Source organism: Ixodes scapularis, unplaced genomic scaffold (genome assembly GCF_016920785.2).
Source record: "Ixodes scapularis isolate PalLabHiFi unplaced genomic scaffold, ASM1692078v2 PGA_scaffold13__105_contigs__length_92229423, whole genome shotgun sequence".
Classification (NCBI taxonomy): Eukaryota; Metazoa; Arthropoda; class Arachnida; order Ixodida; family Ixodidae; genus Ixodes; species Ixodes scapularis.
The window spans coordinates 3,705,074-3,726,785 of record NW_024609839.1 but is presented as its reverse complement, the minus strand read 5'-3'; the positions used below and the strand labels follow the sequence as shown (position 1 = coordinate 3,726,785).

Sequence of the window (21,712 nt, the reverse complement as noted above, 5' to 3'; positions counted from 1 at the left end):
ATAGTGTCCGACTTGCATAGGCGATTACTCGCTCGGTGCCTTCTTGTAGTTGAACCAGTATCACGCAGAGTCTTGCGTTACTTGCGTCCGTGTGGATCTCGATTTCCGCATCCTGACCGAAATGTCCAAGAGCACGAGGAGTCTGGAGTCGTCGCCTCAGCTCGTCGAATGCCTGCTGCTGCTCCTCGGCCCATTCGAACTTCTGGGCGTCCTTCGTGAGGTTTGTGAGCGGTGCAGAAATCCTAGCGAAATCCCGAACGAAGCGCCGATAGTAGGCACATAGTCCAAGGAACCTGAGTACGGCCTTCTTGTCTGTCTGCGCTGGAAATCCTGCGACAGCGCGAATCTTTTCTGGGTCCGGGCAAACGCCTTCGTTACTAACCACGTAACCTAGGATCTTCAGTTCGTCATAAGCGAAGCGACACTTTGACGGTTGGAGAGTGAGTCCGGCGGTTCGTATTGCTTAGAGAACAGCTCGGAGACGTCGCAAGTGCTCGTCAAAGTTGCCGGAAAAAAACTACGACGTTCTCGAGGTACACGGGACAGCTCTGCCACTTCAGTCCTGCCAGTACGGTGTCCATGACATGCTGGAAAGTTGCTGGCGCCGTGCATAGGCCGAAAGGCATCACATTGAACTCGTACAGGCCATCCGTCGTGACGAAAGCTGTCTTCTCTCGGTCGCGTTCGTCGACTTCGATTTGCCAGAAGCCACTCTTCAGAACCATCGATGAAAAGTATTGAGAGTGGCGCAGCCGGTCTAACGTGTCGTCGACGCGGGGAAGTGGATATACATCTTTTTACGTTACCGTGTTCAGCTGCCGGTAGTCCACACAGAACCTAAGCGTTCCCTCCTTCGTTTTAACCAGTACGACTGGAGAGGCCCACGGACTGCTTGAAGGCTGGATTATGTCGTCGTTCAGCATCTCTTGAACTTGCTCCTGGATTACCTTCCTTTGTTTTACGGAGACTCTGTACGGCGATCGATGCACAGGGCGCGCGTCGTGCTAGGTAATGATGCGGTGCTTCGCAACGGCGATTTGGGGTACCTTCGACGATGTCGCAAAGCAGTCGGTGTACTCGGCGAGGAGGTCGATCAGCTGCCCTCTTTTCGGGCCCGGAAGCTTAGGGTCAATGTCGAGCTGCGCTGGCGACGTACTGTCTTGCTGAGGTGGCGAGGATTCTTCAGTAATCCCAGTGATTTGGGCGGAGCTCCGGAGTTCCTCGACGTGACCCACGGCTGCACCTTTCGTGATATGTTGCGTTTCATTTCGGAAGTTCGTCACGAGGACTACAGTGCGGCCATCCCCAAGTTCAGCTACTCCTCTCGCAGCGCCTATTCCTCTTCCCAGTACCAATTGAAGGTTTCCCTCCCGAAGAATGTCGCCGCGGATAACTGCATCAGTCACGACGCTTACGACGACACTTGATCGCGGCGGCAGAGTAACGTGGTCGGCAGCGACTCGGGCGGCAGCTGACGCTATTCGGGGTGTCCCTGAAGGTGGAAGAGGTGTACGCAGCGTCAATCTGTTTTTACCAAGGTCGATAAGAGCGCCGTATTCGCACAAAAATCCATGCCGAGGATGACGTCTCTGGCAGAGTCTTATAGAATAGCGAATTTCACAGGACACGTCTTGCCGTGAACCTCGGCGGGAGCAGTGCATCTTCCGACTGGCGTGATGAGATGTCCCCCGGCGGTCCGTATCTGTGGGCCATCCCACAGCGTCGTCACTTTCCGAAGGCGTTGGGAGAGCCTCCCACTCAGAACGGAGTAGTCTGCTTAGTGTCAACGAGAGCCGACGCGTCGTGGCCGTCGATAACCGTGGTCGGCTAAGAAAAGGTTGTCGATCCTCTCAAAGGGAGGCTATGCCGAGGTGGTGCGCAGGGGCCCTGCACCACGCTCGGAGTCGAGGGCCACCCAGGTCTCGCCAGAGATGCTGGCAGTGGCCCTCAAGCCCCCAACTCCTGAACGCAGGGAGCTGCACCCTCAGAAGCCTCGAGGGAGCAGGGAAGCTGCCCTCTCACAGAGTGGGACGGCGGCAGCCATGCCCACTGTCCCTCCTGGACCCTCCCTGAGAGAGAAGGAGCGAAGCCCTCGCTCCAACTCGCTTGGGAGGGGCTCTTCTTCTGGGGAGCGGCGCGACTCTCGCACCGCCCCTGGCTCTAATGGAGTGGAACCGATGGAGCAGGACAATTTTCCCAGCTCCTCCTCCACTCCTCCCTGTGGATCGGGCCGAGAGCGGCAACCGCCCTCTCGAACACCCGATCACCCGAAGCCTGCAGGCAAGCCTGCCTGCAAAACTTGGGAGATGGAAGTAGCAGCTGAGGCTGCTGATCCATCCACAAACCTGTCTGACTTCGAAGACACGGATTGACAGACCCCAAAACCCAAAACCCAAGAACAAAGCAAAAACGCCTCTTAAGCCTCCGAAATAAACCCTCTACCCAAGGCGTTTAATTTCACTCCATGCATTTTCCTTCATGTATATACTCCATATATTTTAATTCTGGAGCTCTCGAATTTCACATTGTCTACTTTCTCATATGTATTGCATTGTGATACATATTTTGAGATCAGAATAACCTTGCTTTTTAATATTAATTTTATTATTCATTTTTAGCGATCTTAAAATTTGGTCCACATTCCTAATGCCCCTTTTAGCTGAACACATTTTTATGGCAGGAGGCTTTTTACAGTGGAATTGCAGAGGACTTTTTCACAACCTGGATGATGTTTACTCCTTGCTTCAGGAGTACACACCCTCTGCAGTATGTCTCCAGGAGACATATTTGGGACCGTCGAATAGTAATTTCCTGCGATCATTACAAGTCTTTCGCAAAGATCGCATAACAACGTCTGGCAGTTCCGTAGGAGTTGCCATTGTTGTGGGCGGAACGGTACCAGCTGTTGAAATTTTTTTGAACACTTCTCTGGAGGCTGTCGCTGTACGGTTGATGTTAGATCGCCTTATTAGCATATGCTCCCTCTACGTACCCCCTTCATCTTCCCTGAGGCTGACCGATCTTGAACGCCATGCAGACCAGCTTCCAGAACCTTATGTTCTCCTAGGAGATTTTAATGCCCACAATCCGCTCTGGGGAAGTCAACGGGTCGACAGCCGAGGATCTGTTATAGAAAGGTTTCTCTCCCGAAGAGCTGCCAGTCTCCTAAATACTGGTGAGGCCACATATTTCAGCTGGACTCACCACTCCTTTTCCTGCATTGACCTATCCATTGTTTCTTCATCCATGTTCACAAATTTTACCTGGACTGTCCTAAACAATCCACGTGGCAGTGACCACTTCTTTATCCGTCTCATCGCCACAGAGCCCCCACCTATTCTCCCCTGTTGCCCTCCTCGATGGAATTTTCTATAGCAAACTGGGAACTTTTCCAGGAATGTGTAACGTCTTCTGTCCTGCCTGTAGCACACTCTATTGAAGAAGAAAATGAAATCATCACAGCTGCCATTGTTGATGCAGCTCTTGCTGCTATTCCACAAACCTCGGGTAAGCTACCCAAGCGCCCAAAGCCTTGGTGGGATAGGGAGTGCCGAAAGTCTAGAAATCGCCAGAATTGCGCTTGGGCTAAGTTTCGGCGGTATCCCACCCCCACCAACCTTCTCGCATTCAAGCACCTGCGAACAGAAGCCCGACGCGTCAGGAGAGAAGCGAAACGCCGTTCCTTTCACTCGTATACTTCCTCCATTAATAGTTTTGCTCCAGCCAAAATTGTATGGGACAGGGTAAGGCGAATGGATGGTGATTACGCCCACTTTTCAATCCCTCTGCTATCAGCCGACGATGGAGAGGCGTTTTCACCTTTGCAGGAACAGGCTGATGCACTGGGTAGACATTTTGCGCAGGTCTCCAGCTCTAAGAATTATACGGAAAAGGTTTTGCGCTTTAAAACCAAAGCCGAGAAGGTCCCAATGCGCCGATCTGATAGCTGTGCCGAAGAATATGACCGGCCTTTTACTCTTACTGAGCTGCGTCGAGTCATTGCCACAGCAAAAGCAACATCTCCCGGGGTTGACGACATTCATTACACTATGATTTCCCATCTGCCTGAAGCATTCCTCGTCATTCTCCTCCAGTTTTTCAATAGAGTGTGGGCAGAGGGGAAGCTGCCGAGCGTGTGGAAAAAAGCTAGTGTCATCCCTATCTTCAAACCGGGAAAAGACAGAAGTAAAGCCTCAGCTACAGGCCTATAGCCCTAACTAGCTGCCTGGGAAAGACATTCGAGCGGCTGGTTAACAATAGGCTTATCTTCATTCTTGAACGGAACTCGCTTTTAAGCAATTTACAGTGTGGCTTTCGTGCCGCCAGGTCCACTGCCGACCACCTCGTACGATTGAAAACGGCCATCCGAGAGGCCTTTATAAACAAGCAGTTTTGCCTTTCAGTATTTTTTTACCTTGAAAAGGCTTACGATACCACTTGGCGGTACGGTATCCTTCAAGACCTTATCAAGATGAATATTGGCGGGAATATGTTTAATTGCATCGCAGACTTTTTGCGGGATCGCACCTTTCAGATGCGATTGGGAACAACTCTTTCGTCATGTTTCATCCAGGAGAATGGAGTCCCACAAGGACGTGTTCTGAGCGTTAGCCTCTTTTTTATTAAAATCGACTCTCTGTCCCGAGCAATACCACCTTCGGTCTCCTACTCGCTTTATGTTGATGACGTCCAGGTCTGCTTTTCGTCATGTAATTTAGCTATCTGTGAGCGCCAAATCCAAGTAACCATTAATAAAATGAGTAAATGGGCTGATGAGAATGGTTTCAAGTTTTCTTCTGAGAAGACCGAGGCGGTTTGCTTCTCCCGGAGAAGGGGAATGTTTCCCGAACCATCGCTTCACATAAATGGCACACCCCTTCCCGTCCGACCGGAACACAGGTTCCTCGGTGTGACGTTTGACAGCAAGCTTACTTTCGGCCCCCATATCAAGGCACTGAAACTGAAATGCCAGCAGAAACTAAACATTTTAAAAGTTCTTTCACATCGCACCTGGGGCGCGGACAGGGTATGTCTTTTACGAATTTGCAGGGCTGTAGTGCGCTCTACCCTGGATTATGGAAGCCTTGTTTACGGATCTGCGAAACCATCCACCCACAAGATGCTTGATCCCATTCACCACCAGGGGATCCGTTTAGCAACGGGGGCATTCCGTACGTCGCCGGTACTTAGCCTGTACGCTCAATCGCATGAGTGCTCGCTGGAGAGACGTGGACTTTTTCTCGCTGTTCAGTAATTTCTAAGACTCCGTTCTTTTCCGCAAAATCCTGCTTATGAAATAATTAAGAACATAAACCATGAGCGCTTATTTCAGCACAAACCATCTGTAACCCCTCCCTTTGCACTACGTGTAAGAATTGCTGCAGAATAATACAATTTTGATGCTCCCTCTCCTGTCCTTGAAATTCAACAAAGAAATGCACCCTGGAAAGTTGCCAATACTTGTTGTAATCTTTCTTTGACCAAGCACAAAAAAGATACAGTTGGCCCTAGGTCCTCAGACAAGAATTCCTAGAGCTGTGTACCTCGTACAATGGCTACAAGCACTTCTTTACTGATGGATCAAAAACCACAGACTACGTTGGCTGTGCTGCTATCGGCGAAGGCTACAGATCTGTAAAAAGGTTAAACGAAAATGCCTCAATTTTTACTGCCGAGCTTTATGGTCTGATAACTGCAGTTGACCACATTGTCAGACATCGATATAGAAAGTCTGTCATTTTCTCCAACTTTCTGAGCTCACTGAAAGCACTCAACTCTCCAACATCTTGGAAGCACCCTCTGCTTGTTCAGCTTTGTAATACACTAACACAAGCACTGGCAAAGAAAATACAGATAGAATTCTGCTGGGTACCTGGCCATATTGGCATTGAAGGCAACGAGCTAGCTGACGGCGCAGCTTCTGCGTGTGTAGATAGGACAGTTGACCATTACAGCATCCCTGCTACTGATTACCGAGTACCACTAAAAAGGAAAATAAAATATGCATGGCAGAGGGAATGGGATTCCCAGCTGCAAAACAAACTCTATATGATTAAGCTCATCCTGAGCGAGTGGCGCAGTGCCAGACACCGAGAGCGTTTTTATGAGATAGTTTTATGCCGATTGAGAATAGGACATACTCACCTTACCCATAGCTACCTCTTGCGTAGGGAGAGTGAACCGACCTGTGACTTTTGTTCTGAACCATTAAGTACACTTCACATTTTGATAGTTTGTCCACACTTTGAAGAGAACCGTCGAACCTGTGTTTCTATATTCTATCGGGAACATGTACCATTTCACTTGGCTCTTTTTCTGGGTGACGAGCCTCTTGTCCCAGTCTCACAACTTGTCAATTTTTCGGAAGAAACTAATATTCTGCGGAAATTATAAGTCTAGTTCCTAGTAAGGTCCGCTTTGAGGCTTTAGTCAGTCCGAAAAGAATGTAGGCCTCCTTTACACAATGTTTTTGGCGCACTATGGCCCCGATGCTGCTGCGCCAAAAAAACCCAAAACCAAAACCAACCTCTATCACTACTAATTCTTGTCTTCGAACTTGAACCTCCCTGCTTCGCATTATTACGAATGATAATATCCGAGGTTATACCCTTTGCTTCGCAGAGGTGAAGTTACTAACGTGTGTTGATGAGGTGCCGCTTTTCTGTTCGAATGAGAAGAGGGTAGAAAAAGGCCTTCAAATAACAGGAGAACTGCGACCCAACTGGAGGGAGAATGAACACAGGAAAATCTAATGGCTTCTTCATAGGCGCTTGCGCAACCGTGCCAGGACAGTTTGCTGAGTTATCATGGAAGCGCTGTCCCTTCATGTATTTCGGCGTTGCTCTAGATCAGGGGTCTCCCGCCGGCCCGCGGCTTGCCACGGTACTTCCAGGGATGCCCTCCCGAAGCCCGCTTCCGGCAAGCCTGCTGCTACCGACGCAAAAATAAGCTCGCTTTAATTAAACTCCGCCACGACGCGCAGCAAACGCGCACATGAAGATAGCAGAAAGGACGAGAACTAATAGTTTTCTATACTTTAAATTTTCATACTTATATTCCGTCCCTCGAAACTGCGACCGACATCCCAATACGGCCGCTTAGCCAAAACGTCTAGAGATCAAACAAGATTCGATAATCTATATTTAAATTCCGTTGTAACTGAGATTAAGCAAAAAATCATTAGTATGGAGGGCACTATATATTTCAATCTTCGCAAATGCAGTGGTGTGCAACATTTTTTAAAACTATCTAAACTACTGTGTGTCTCAAAAGGTATGACACCGTTACCGTCCAAAGGTACAAGCTTTCCATAGAACATTTGGGACCTATATTTGGAGCTCAACTTGGGAACGGATGAAACGCGATTACTTATTCATGTCGTTGCAAGCTGGTGGCTTAGGTCTGGCACATTTATTAGTTCGCCAAATCGTTTTGCGACTTTTTTTTTTAAATTTATCCGATCCTTTCCTGCTTAGGATCGTTAAAACAAAAGCTGACACATCACTTGCCCTCCATGGTTAATTTGACAACGAATTCTGCTCCAGGACAACGCTGAGGCTTTTGGAAAGAGGTAGTTAATACCTTTATGTTTTTAAAATTCCGCTTTTCATTAGAATACCTATTTGAAGTATCAAGAAAACGGCTATCACAATTTCTGAATAAAATTTTCTTTCCTATTCCACTATCAATGGACACGGTTTAGTGACTGTAAACGACAACATGTATTAAAACGAGCAAAGCGAATGTGTATATTTCAGAGCGCTTAAAAACGTTTTTCTTTCAGTTAAAGACATCAACGCTTCTATAACATCGTGGATCCAAGAGTGTGGTATTTTGTACCATGGTCAATTGATTGTCGATTGTGTCACCCACCGGAAACATTAGAGCACTGCTTATCTACTGTACAAATACCGTTTTCGTCTCGAATGTCTTCCAACAACCTCTTAAAAAAGATACAGACTTTATAAAGACCATAGTATTCGTTTTTTACACATACCTAGTGAGGCAAACATTTCCTTTAATTTATTTATGCCGATAGGCCTCCGCAGCATCTGGAAATGCCCGAAAATTGATAGGAACGCTGACATATTACGCACCAGAAAATCTATTTTTGTATCAGATATTTCGAAAGTATGAAGTGTTTACGAAGCTCAACCACCAATACCTGAATGGTTTGTACTGTTCGATGCGTGTTTAAGACTTCCTGACTTTCCAGGTTACAGTCTGCTTAGAACTGTGGCGTTTGTTTGTGAAAGAGCGCTATAGGACTGCCGTTTAGGCAGACATTCCGCTCAACTTTTCACCCCATATCTAACACTCTGTACATAATCATCTTTTCACCTTTTAATCTTGTAGCCTTAATTTGTAACCTAACTTTCCATGTAATAAAGACAATAAAAAAAGTGTCTGCGTGGCATAGTGGGTATCGAGTCTGGTTTGTATAGGAAAGGTCGTGGGTTCAATCCCGATCCGACTAATATGCTTCGAGGTTTCTTTTCTTTAAGGCAAAGTAATTGTTTATCGAGCAATCAAAATTTTCCCGTTCCACTGACGCCGACGTCGACACCGACGCCGAATTCTCTGCGTCCCGCGCTCCTAAACGCTATCGCGTTAACAAGAACAAAAGGCGCGATGCTCTGTTTTGAGGCGCACACTGTTGTGATGTGTAAGCAGTGCGACCATGAGTTAGGCGAAATGGCGGCTCCTATCAAATTCGAACCCAGATCTCCCTATCATACTTTTTTTTCCCAATATAAAAGTTCCCGGGTATTTAGCATTTTTGCAATCCTTGGGAGGTATAAGTCTAGCGGTTTAATATATACATATACATACTTTCTTCTTTTAGGCAGCGGCACCCTATTTGACCTCGAAGATGTTATTTACCAAATCCTCCTGCGAAGTTGCTCTTACAATGAAAGGCTGGCAACTTTTGATGTCACTGGAGATAACAAAACCCGAGGTCCCATTGAAAACCTCGTCAAGTACGTTATGCTACTATTAATTCCGAAAAAAAATAAATTACAGAACAAACTAAGGTTGATTTAAATTGAAATCAGTGATGTTAACAAGTTTCAACGCCAAACTACAGATCGCTATTTGTGACGACTAAAAATGTGTTTCAAATATTCCTGTGCGCGAATTTGCTTGTACCGTGTCATCTGCTTATCCTTGCTAGTAGCGCCGAAAAGCAGTAAGTGAATTCAACAAAAAAAAAACTGCTTTTATAATTTGCGTTTGTCAGTAGACATGTTGTCAATTAACAAAGGTGCATAACAGTGAAAAACGCTCACCGCTGGTGACATCGTTGATGTTAGAAAAGCAACGCAAGTAACACAACGTGGAAACCCCGAGAGAAGCCACAACTGCCAAAAATTCTTAAGGTTCGCTTCGTTTCTTCGTCATTTCTTCAGCAAACCGGTAAATTTTTGGTGTCTTACGCTTCTTTTTAGAAAATGCTAAATTTTTTAACAACTGAATCTTACAATATCCGAGACCATTCAATAAATATACGTTGCGCTTATTAATTATTGTTTAGTTTGAATTAAATCCTATCTTAAAATGTACCTCTGTACTCTACAAAGATCTAATCGTAAAATAACAGTTCGGCGTTCTTTGGCTGGTTCATATTTAGTGCCCTAAGAAGTTATTTAAAAGACGCCCTAAAAGAGTCATTCGTGAAAAATCTATAAGGGGTTCTTAAGCTCCTCTCTTGTTGCGAAAGAGTTCTTCGTCGCCCAGTTGACATTCTAGCACGTCAGAGTGCGAGAGTATTTGAGGCGGAACTTTTTTGACGACTTGAAAGAGGTCTTGATGCGTCGAAGGTCCTTTGAAAAACCGATTTTGTTTGTAGAGTGTATTGCATAGATTATCCAAGGAAGCTCTTGGATCATTTGGACGGTCCTTGCAACATGTGCGAATCAACACGGTATAATTCACAGACTAAAGCCGGGGTCACACTGCTCATACATCCTTCAAAGACAGTTTGCAAACACGAGTCATCGCTATAACCTTGGCTCGAATGCCGCCTTCCAAGTTTTACCCTTGAACTCATTGCCATGCGGCATTCGAGGCACGGATTCGCGGTGACGAGCGTTGGAATCTGTATGCACGCTGTTTTTTGTATGAAGTATCAGCTGTGTGACCACGGCTCAAAAAATAACTCTGGTCGAAAACGAAAGCAGAATAAATGACTGGTGTCACTTTAGTAGCATGAATGTGATAACAGCCGAAATATTACCTCAAAGGGGCGATACAAAAATTGTTTGTACTTTGCGCAAATGAGGCTTAGAACGGATCCCTGACGTTAATGACCTATGATACACGCGTTCGTTTATAACCCCGCGCAATAGAAGTCCCAGAAAAAAAATTAAAGAAAAACGAGCAGCGTTCACCTCCTCAATTCGCAGCCAGAACAAGCGGCCGCGTGATCTGGAGCCGATTATATGCCACCAGTGTTGATCATAGTCACGCGCTGGGGTTGGCAAAGCACAGGACACGCGCTGAGTTCCAGACATTGTCATGGCCCGGCTATTGTCGTCGTTGCAGCGATTGGACACGGGTCACTACCGAATGCTCCTCGAGCTAGAAATTATCACGGGCCCAAATCGAGTGCCCACGCAATGCTCGGGTCCAATCTATGGGCCGCATTTAAATATCGTCATTGGGGTGCATTGCGATCCCCGCGTTACGTCATCAAATTTTGCAAAGGAGAGATTAAATGAAAGTGATCGCTTTTGTACTTGAAACTACACCGCAACAGAGGACTTTCTGGGCCAGTGGCGTAGCCTGCGAGTATCCTCGAGTCGCACTAGTGCCAATAAGTTTGTGCAAAGTGAAAAACATTCTAAGCGAATATCGTTTCACCGCTCCTTTAAAGTGAAACCGCGTACCCCACAAAACCCTACTTTAAAGATGCGACCAGCTGCTCTTCAGCTGGCGGCAAGCGCGTTACCTTTTAGTTAAGGAGCACTGGCGCAGCACATTTGTGACGTCATGTCGCAGTAGAGCTGCGGTCGCTTGGTTGTACCCAACGTTACTAGATTATCTCAGTTGTGAAACTCCCCCGGAAGGGGGTACCCCCCCTCACTCACTTCAATCCGCCTGCCGTCGTTCGAAGCGCCATCTAAACTTTCGTCTCACAACTGTGCGTTCCATAGAGCAGAGCTGAAACACCATCTAGACGCCGTGCTTCGAAACGTCCGTATCGCATAGAATGCACTGCAGTTACCAAAGCAGCCGTCCGGCGCGTCAAGCGACGGCAGGCGAGTCGGGGTGAGTGAGGGGGGGGGGGGGGGGGGTGGCACTGCTCGTGGCTTGCAGCATCTATGAGCAGGTCCGTAACTTAGCTAATCTAGTAACGTTGGTTGTACCCGTTGTACCACGTACCACAACCCCCTTCTGACATCACGTCGCAGCCGGGTGGATGGATAAACGTTAAAGAGGCCCTCCGGAGCGTTCTCCGATGGTCTATTTATGGCGGTTACTCAATCTACAGGCCCTAAGGATCCTAAAAATCATAAAATTACGGTCATGCGCGGCGAATTTCCCTATTAAAATTGCTATCAAAGTCCCCGGCACGCCCCCCTTTCTGAGATGACCCCGGAAAACGGGAGGGTCATCTCTTTACGCGTCAGCCGATAAGCGAAGGATTCCGGCGTCACTGTGCGTCACCAACGCGGCCGACCGCCGACCCGCGGAGGGATCTCTCCGGACTTTGTGCTCGGCAGTCGTCGTTCGTCGCACCGCACCGTCGCGCTGCTATTGCAACACGCAGTCGCATTCCACAGATGACAAGGAAAAGTTTGATTCGTTGACATGGAGGGCTCGCAAAGCTGGCTCCGGAGTCGGGATCCACGAGAAGAAGGAGCACGTGTCCCGCAAACGCACGCCTGCAATCGCCCCGGGAGGCAGACGAGCCGACGCGCCGACGCATCACCCCTTAGCAACAAGCTTGCGGGGAGAAAACGTAGTTCGCTTGTTTTGGAGCGATAATTGCGGACTATGTTTCCCGCACCACAATCAGTTTACGTTTTTCTCAAACTCTACTTTACAACAAGCTTAAAAAGTGTTGCAATAATAACGTGCACGCTCTTTAAACGGACCACCAAATTCGGTTTCCTAACTTATTTCGCTGGGATTTAGTGCAGAAGGTGCCTGAAGTTGGTGGAAGCTTTCACCGAAATTGTGAGAAGATTGTGAGAAGATTCACCTGAGTGAATCAAGAAAAATCAAAACCTATGTTTTCCTTATACTTTGCATATACAGTAAAACTATTATATGTTACTCTTCCGTTTATTTAGGCTAAATTATGTGAAGAATAGGTAAGCAAATTCTATTTTGTTTACATTTCAAAATGTTTTCATTAATAGCATACGTCAGGATATCCCACAACGATTTTCTGATGATTTTGAGATAAAAAGGCTCAGCCATAATTTTTCCGTAGACAAAACAAGTTTTTCTTTTGTGTTTGTTTCACTGCGGAGGTTTTATGTATTTATACTTTCATTTGTTGAATACACCAGCTTCGAGCACCTCTGTAGTAAATTCAAGCGCGATAAGATAAGAAACTGGTTTATGCGGTCAGTTTAAAGTGCGTTCAATTCATTTCACCCACGCGGTAATTATGAATGTAATTATTTACTACTAATTAAGGTTTCCATTTGTGAAATAAAGTATCATCTGACGAACGGTATTACAGTAACTGATAAAAACTATCGCTTATGCTAGCTTTAATAGCGTCGGCGGTACTACGGAGATTAATCTTATCAACGGCGAGGGGCAGCAGTAGCCATGCCTTGAAGTGTTATCGCGATGCAGATTAAAGCTACAGCTTTAATCTGCATAGCTTTAGCTTTAATCTGCTCGATTAAAGCTAAAGCTACAGAGGGCGCTGTGGTCGCTGCAAACATGGTGAAAGAATTATCTGCGGGATCTTTTCAAGCATACTCGAAGAATGTCTGCTTTGCACATATGCAAAACATGTCTGCCAACAGTTTGTTTAGGGCCCGTGTCACAGTACCGCCATTCAAAAAAGAGGCCTTAGACTGTGTCTCCAGATATAGTTTTATAGGCGGCGTGAGCGCAGCTTAACGATACTGTTTTTCGATGCAGGTACACACCAGTCAAGATCAAAGTCGGCCCAGTGGTCTACCTCGCCGCCAAAGTACAGTCTCTAAAGCTGTCTGCTGTATACGTGCAGATATTTCACAACAACCAGTCTGGCGAGGAGGGTAAGGCGTACATATCGGAGCAAGTAGAACACGAAGACGAGTATACGTGGTCCGTCACCAAGGGGGCTGATCTCACCGTTAAAGCCAAGTTCAGTATAAACGTGCCACTAATTTATCAGTTCTCGACAGAATTTTCGACAACACTCAAGACAAGCTCTGGATCCACCAGGGTGGAAACACGTACTACGCGACAACTGATTAAACAAGATATAAAAATACCCCCCGGAGCCACTATCGAAGCCAAGTGGTACGTCAACGAAGCACAAGTGGTGCGTACGAGTCGGTATTTTTTGTTGATATTTCGCTTAAAGGTTGGTCAAATATCACACTGTGTCTATAAATACACCGGGCTTTTTTTTAGCCTCCTTTCCGGGGAGTGACGGTGATAAGGTCAGAACAAATCTGTGAACGCGCAATAAAAGAATTATAATTGCTTGCACATCGAGACGCCACGTGGAACCAACTTTTCGCAAATATTCTCGCATTTTATGTTAATGAGCGGCAAAACCTTTTCTTTCTATGGGGAATTATTATCAAAGACACAGAAAATCAGAACCGAAATGTTTATTCTACATACAAACAACTTTAGAAGGATTGTCCAGTGAAAGCCGGAAGTTACTCAGTTTTCGGGCTGGTCACGTAGAGAGGGCCTAAGCATAGTAAAATGTGATATTTATTTAATTAAAAACCCATATTTGTTAAATAAATTATTAACATCAATATGAAACGTGACGCCAAATTTCGCAAGTGTGCATGGCTTCTCGTCTCGTGACTTGACATCAGGCATGGTAATGTCAAAGCCGCCGACGTAGACTTACTTCTGGTTTTGATCAACATGGTGGATTATGCGTACAAAGATCGTTGTCAGAAAATATTGGTCTTCCCTCCATACCGTAAATATTGCCTTTCTTAGGAGTAGGTTATTTTACTGAGACAGCAGTCAAGAGCTGCCGTGGCTCTCTCGCCGTGATGTTACGTCAGAGCTTCCGCATTGGCCAACAAAAAACGGTGTGCGTTTCGTGGGTGCAATCTGAGCATTTGGGTGCTGTATAAAATTGAACTACTTGTGCTGCGAAGTATGAAAAATTCGGATATTGTGACCATGATATTCCTATAAGCAATGACAATATAAACATTTGACCGGAAAATCCCTCGAAGTAAATTTTTATGGAGATCGTTCAACCTTCCTGGCTACCTAAAATAAACCATCACGTAGCTAACAGCGTAAAACAAAACGGCACCAGTCTAACACTAGATTCATAAAAAAAAAAAGTCAACTGAATGCACACCCGCAATAAGAAGGCTTGTAACCAGGATAATATGTAGGTTTTCTTCGCGTCGGTAATGTTTCCCGGCACTATAACGGATTGTCCAGGACAGAAAGACCACCGCCAGGTTTAGCTATGAGGCTGCTTATAGCGGTGCACAGCTGGTGGTTTCATAATCGCCTTTGAGATTTCTGGAGTTTGACTTTCCAGAGAACGCTACTTTTTTTTCGTAGCTCTTGTGATCTCGCAGAAAATGTGTTTTCTTCAGGTACTTTTTTGCCCTCGCATTCTTGGCGTATTTTGATCTGAACTACCCAAAAGAGTTTAGGTAGAATAGACGAATATATGCGTGGGTTCTCGAAGGCTTGCTTTGGATGTGTAAAGCCTGGGTCCCACTGCTGATACAAAAGACAATCTGCAAATACGAGTCACTGTGACATCCGGGGTTCGAATGCCACGTGCAAAGCTTCCTCCTTGAAATCGTTGCCATTCGGAATTCAATGCACGGATCTCGCGGCGACTCGCGTTGGAATCTCTCTGCAGACTCTCTTTTGTCTGATGTATGATCAGTGCGAGTCTGACTTAACACATCATTCAAAGGACAGTGTGCAGGCACTGTCTGAGGCTTATGAGGGACACATTGGGCGCACAAAACCTGCCTGGACATGTACGAAGCAAATATGCTCCCTACATGATTCAGGTGTACCTTCAGGTAATCGTGTCATCATGTGGCAGCGAACAGTCTTTATTTTGTGATATGTACGACCATGTCTTAACGAGGCTCGACGTATTTGCCGCATGACCGGAGGCTCGCCTGCGGAGTCCAGTTTTCATGTAGAAAGTAAGTCATTGTGGGGTGCGCAAGGGTCGTTTAGGCCGGGGCAGCGCAAAGGCACGTAGGAATCCCCGTCTGTGTGGAAAAGTGCATTTTGCGCATATTTATTTGTTTTGCTGGCTCGATTCCTTCCCCATCATTCATATCACGCCACTCGAACTTCTGGTAACCCGCCGCGAGCAAAGCGCCCGCAATACAACATCTAACGTCACATTTACAGTGTTGCCATTAAAGTTTTCTAAGCCGGGATCACACTGCTTATACATGGTACAAAAAAAACTGTCTGCACACAGATTCGAACGCGGGTCACCGCGAGAACCGTGCTTTGAATGCCGTATGGCTATAAGTTCAGGGAGGAACCTGAGGACGTGGCATTCGAACCAGGGATATTGCGATGACTCGTGTTTGCAGAATGTATTTTGTACGTGCAGTGTGACCCCGACTTTATCCTCTTGGAACAAACTTAAAATATACAATAAATTAACAAAACAAAAATTATTGCGACTCGTAATTCGTATTACTTGTTTAGATCTATATATTAACGTGTTGCATTGATTTTGAGGAAAATCAGCGACAATCAATATTTTGCCTTACTTCGCTGACGATTTAATCGAAACTTGGGTGACACCATATGTCTGTGTCTTCAATATGTTGCATCTTTCAGGTGGTGCCATGGGTAGCCGACATCTTGATGGAGGGATACGTTGCAGCATTATTTGAAACGCCCGACAAGAAACTAACATGGGGGTACTTAAACGTGCAAGAGTTCGAACACGACCACCTAACAAAATACGAGGAAGGCGTCACGTTTCAGGCATTGGGGCTGTTCCAAGCGAACGTAGCACAGAGCTACCACCTCTCTACCACCGAGAGAAAAATAGCGCAGCGCACCACAAGCATGGCCAAATATACTTTTGAGCAAGAAACCTCATGAACCACGACCGAGCGGATGGAAACAAGTTTTCGAAATAATAATAAAAAAAACCAATGAAAGCCGTTCTAATCTTCACTTTTTTTGCGAGTAAGCGGGAAAAGAAACTTTGAAAAAGTTTTGTTGATCCCTTGAAGGTTATTCCGGTCTTTAAGTCTGGAGACGTATTGCTTGCTAATAACTACCCTCCAATTTCTCTAACAAGCATACCCTGCAAACTTCTGGAACATATGATCTACACCCACCTCGCTAATTACCTTTTAGATACTAACTTCTTTTTCCCGAACCAGCACGGTATCCGAAAGGAACGATCTTACGAAACTCAAGTATTTGAATTCATTACCGATATACATGAGAACATTCACTCACGGGTGCAGGCGGAAGCTATTCTTGTCGATTTCACAAAGGCGCTTGACTGAGTCCCGCACCAACGCCTATTACACAAAAATAGAAACATTAAACATTCACCAGTCTCTTGGTCACTGGATCAGGAAATTTTTTTCCCTTAGAACTCAATCCGTTTCAGTGTCCAACGTCTCTCTCACGAAATTTCGGTGAAATCTGGAGTCCTTCGGGGATCGGTCCTTGGTCCGCTGCTTTTCTTAATTTATGTAAATGATCTTCCTAACTCTATTTGTTAGAAAATTAGACATTTTGCGGACGATTGCGTAATATATAGGCGTATCGTCTCAACAGAGGACAGCCTCACCCTGCAGCGTGATCTAGATTCTCTATTCCCATGATGTGAGAAATGGCAAATGACCGTCAATATGTCGAAAACTAAATTTCTTACCTTTTGTACGAAAAAAAACACGACAATTACCAACAACTACAAAATAAGCGGCTATAGTCTTGAAAAGGTTACGAATTATAAATACCTCGGTGTTACACTAACTGAAAATCTGGGTTGCAAAATGCATATCGATTCTATCGTTAGTAAAGCAAATCGTACCTTCGGTTATTTCAGAAGAAATTTGTATATGGCATCCTCTGATGTATGTTTGCTGGCCTACAAGTCTTTTATTCGTTCGACGGTCGAATAAGCTGGAATATTTTGGAATCCCTGGGAAGACTACTTAAATAAGAAACTCGAATCTGTGCAAAAGAGAGCCGTTCGTTTTATTTTTAGAGGCTGCTCTTTTTCGTCAAGCGTGGCAGCTCTCAAGTTTAAAGCTTGCCTTACATCACTATGCTCTAGCCGCAAAGTATCACGCCTCCCATTTCTCCACCGAGTTTCCTACCATAATCCGTATCTTAAAACTGTGATTCTACTGCCCCTCTACCGATTTTTTTTCTCGGTCGAAGAAAATCAGGTTGCCATCCAGTCGCACAAAAATGTATTTCGAATCTCCTTTAAACCTAGTTATTGGCGAGTGGAATAACCTACCTGAAAGCGTGGTGAGCAGTCCTGTTTGCGTTTTATTTACAAATGCTTGTGAAGACTCATTCTGCTAATTTTGTTTGTATACATGCAATTTGAATGAGCAGTTACCCTTTACTTTTTATAGTTTTATGTAATCCCAATTTTCGATTTTTTTATTCTTGCGTATTTTGTGTAATACAACGTGTTTGCACTTTTTTTCTCCCCCTCGTGTAATGCCATCGGGCGATTCGAGGTAATTAAATGAAATGAAATAGGCGCTGCCACCGTCAACATAGGCAGTGGTTACAATGCGAGTTTCCGAAGTGGTAGCGAAACTTAGTTGTAAGATGTCTGCCTCATACGTAGCAGACCCGGGTTTTATTCACAGTGTGGGCTGACTTCTTTTTTTTTTTCCTCGAATTTTTTGTTTTGTCGAGGCATTTGGCGATATATATGAAGTCTCTTTTTTACGATTGACACTGAAAAAGAAATAAAAGTTGTCGACGAAACATTGGTGAACTAAATCGCATGGGACTCTATTTACTGATGTGCATGGGGGACAGCGGGGCTTGGGTTGCCGGCGGCGAAGCGGCGTGTACTGGGGTAGAAGGGGGGGGGGGGGGGGGGAGGGGGGGGGGCTAAGTGGGTTAATAGTTTGCGATTAGCAGCCGCACACTGTCGCCATGAAGCGGCGTGAACGCAGGCGCGGGGGGGGGGGGGGGGGGGGTAACGCGCTTCGAGTGATACACACGCCGTCCGAATCTGAAATTTAAGGTCCCGCGCGTTGCCGAGCAGCCAGTCCGGCGTGAGCGTCATTGCTAGGGGGTCTATCACCTCCGCCGTAAAAGTTAGTGGTGGACCGAATCTGCCGAACTTCATTTCGGCGAAGTTCCTCGCATGCCGAAGTTTAGAAAGAAAGTTCGGCAAAGATTCGACAAAAATTCGGGAAATGTCTGCGCACGCGCACGAACGGGACGGGGCCACGGATCGCAACTGGACGCCGAGCAGTCGCGCGATTACCATCGTACAGTTTAGTACAGCCAAAGGTTCCTGCGAGGTGTGGAGTAGGCGGCACGGTAACTGTGCGTTTGTGACCTTTTGTGAGAATGGTTCTCTTCAATATTGTCGGCCTCGAGAACAGAAGATCGACCAGCAATTCACGCAGTCCACTGCGCAAGTGACAAATGATGCGGTGCATTCTGGATAACGGGATTTTAATTTGACCTTTCCATTGATGGAACGAGGTAGTTGAAACATTGACTGACAACTTACAACTACGCTCAGTATTCGCAGCCCACTGCCGTCATACGGGGCAGAGTCACGAGAGCTTGCCAGAATGTATGGGATGCAGCTGGCATCCTCGACATAATGTGATACATGTTTTCCCCCTTCTTTTCTTTCCTTTTTACGCACTTTCTGTAGTGTGTATTTTCTGTACATTTATATATCGGTTTTGTTTTTTTACATGTGGCGGCGGGCTGGAAGGCGCTCTGCCTAAGGGTTTTCACCTATCTGCCTAGCCCCGCACACCACCACATGGGCCCCTTCCAGGATGAGCAGATAGAATTATTATTATTATTATTATTATTATTATTATTATTATTATTATTATTATTATTATTATTATTGAAGTGAAGAAGAACATGTCGCCGGAATTGGTCGTTCTTTTTGATCATACTGAATATTTCTCTTTACGTTCATGGGTTTCGTCGATGTAAGACCACTGGTGACGTCTTACAATCTGCACAAGGCGGAGCAAGTTCCTGGATCTGTGGCCCGAAGCTCTTTCAAATAATGGCGAATTCACTGGTCGTTTTGGAGCGCGCCGGGATCGACTTTTCTGGAGCAAGCCTATTTCACTGGGCGATCGGGATCGAGACCGACGTGTTTCACTGGTCGTTTTGGATTAGCTCCCGCTCCAGATCTCTATCTGGATCCGAGAAAAGTCGCTCCCACGATTTCGGCGGATTCAACTGGAAGCCAGCCGGGCCAGCCCTCGGCGCACACACCTGACTTCCTTTCTCGTAGGGCATCTCGCCTGATCTCGCCCATCTGGCGAGATCAGGCTGGGCTCCTAGATTGTCTCGACATCAGAAGAATTCGTAATGGCCGCTTGCTTACCCCTTGGCTCGACAGCCGGTTCGTTTTCCAGGAAGGAAAAGAGAAGGTATTCGGCCGCGCTACGGGCATTCCGGCAATCTTTGCTAGAAGCGCCTGAGCCATTCCTGCCGCTCGTGCGTCGAACACGTGTTAGCGCCGCGATTGCGAAAACGTTTTCAAAGCGACCGCGGCGGCCGCGGAAAGGGGATTCCTGGGAAAGGCATCAGCCGATCCCGGAGCAGTGGTCATGTTCCATTTTGATCCGTAGGCGGCGTGACCCCGTTCGGATCGTGTGGTCCAGTCCGGATCTGGTGAACTGATCCCGGCGCGCTCCAAAACGCCCAGTGGAATTCGCCATAAAGCGGCCGACATTATCGTCTGGGGCAACCGCTCGACCACCTCCATGCTCGCCATCTTGATCGTCATCCTAATTCGACGGCCGGCCTTGTCCTTTTGAGGGTACTTCAGCGCTGGGCTTGCAGCCGGGCCTTTGGATACACCTACTCGGCGCGAACGTTAACGCAAACTTCAGCGCAGGGTCTTAAGTGCCCTCCTGATTCTATGCAACGTGGTGTGTTTGTACTCTACGGTTACGTTCGGTGAGCCGGCGTTTTCTTTACTGGATCTTTTGGCTGCCCTTCCTTATTGTGGCCACCGGGAAATGTCCGCTTCGCAACGTGGGATGGCTTCCCCCTAGCAAGCGATTCGTCTTTATGCTACGCTTGTCAAAAGGCTGTGCCTTCAGACGGACGAGTTTTGAGCTGTTCTTAGGGTCACGGTGCCTATCATCTTGCACCAACGTGCACGGGAGTTGTGGACGCTGCGTTCAATACCATGGGCAAGGCAAAAAGGGAGAGTTGTGTGTGTCCCAAATGCCGCGCTATGAAATACAATAAGAACGGCAGCTTTGGTGGTGTGGTTACAAGTACGATGATTAACGAAGACAACCTGACTCTCCAACTGAGTGCGATCGATGACAAGCTGCACGTGCTCTTCCCTTTGAAAGAAAAGGTTAATGGGTTGACGCAACTTCCAGCAAAAATGAACGATTTATAATAAAAGCAATATTTACACATCACAGTGAAAGTAATTGTCAAAACGTTAACTGAGACGATGAGGGGCCTCGAGAAGTCGTTGGAGTTCTCCGGGCAATACGATTCATTGCTGGCACAGGTAAAAGTCAATGTTAGTGAAATAAAAGATCTGAAAAGTGAGGTACGCGTTCTGACATCAGCAGTAACCGAGCAGAGGTCCGAAATACGCCGATTACAGGCAGAGTTGAATGACTCCGATCAGTACAGCCGATTAAGCCACATGGAAATCCGCCGACTACCTTACCAACCAACCGAGAACGTCAGGGGTTTGGTTGACAACTTGGCTTCTAGCCTAAACATTAAGGACTTTCAACCCTCTGACATAATGACGGTTCATCGCCTGCCTCCGAAGAAGGATTCTAATTTCGCTCCTCTAGTGGTTGTAAGGTTTAATTCCGTCACCAACAAAGAGACCTGGATAGCAACGCGGGGCAAACTGAGATCTCTGCCCGGCTTCCCTATACTATACTTTAATGAAAACCTCACTTGAATCAACAAGGAACTTTTTGGAAGGCTAGATCTAGAGGCAAGACGAAGGAATATCAGTTCGTGTGGGTAAAAAACCGCAAAGATTTTTGCAAAGCAGAAGGACGGATCTCCGGTCATTCGCATTAATAGCCTAAGGGGCATTGACAAGATGGGCTAGAGTGATGGAAGAACGGTTTTTTAAATGTCCCGACTTGTTATCTTTTCGTGAACTGTTATGTCCTCATTCTGGTGAGACGATTACCTTTTTGCATGTGAATATCAGAAGTCTAATAAAATACTGGGATCCGTTTTCAGCACTCGTTAAAAATAGTTGCAAAGATTGTGATGCCTCTGTTTTAACTGAAATTAACGTCGATGACAACCTGTTTTATACTTTTTTATTTCTGGGCACAAAAGTTTATTT

The 21,712-nt window shown here is 46.2% G+C and overlaps 1 protein-coding gene across 1 annotated transcript; it reads left to right on the top strand.

Moving 5' to 3' along the window:
• Nucleotides 1–8,631: 8,631 nt before the first annotated feature.
• On the top strand, nt 8,632–16,266 carry LOC121835504. Its single transcript, XM_042289753.1, has 4 exons — nt 8,632–8,665; nt 8,846–8,981; nt 13,111–13,498; nt 15,997–16,266. Exons 1-4 carry the CDS (start codon nt 8,632–8,634, stop codon nt 16,264–16,266), a joined length of 828 nt encoding a protein of 275 aa, XP_042145687.1.
• The last annotated feature ends 5,446 nt before the right edge of the window (nt 16,267–21,712 follow it).

Coding starts and splice junctions, on each gene's coding strand:
- LOC121835504 (XM_042289753.1), top strand. CDS start 8,632: ATGCTCTGTTTTGAGGCGCACACTGTTGTGATGT. Junction 8,666..8,845: donor GGCGCACACTGTTGTGATGT/GTAAGCAGTGCG, acceptor TTCTTCTTTTAG/GCAGCGGCACCCTATTTGAC. Junction 8,982..13,110: donor CCCATTGAAAACCTCGTCAA/GTACGTTATGCT, acceptor TTTTCGATGCAG/GTACACACCAGTCAAGATCA.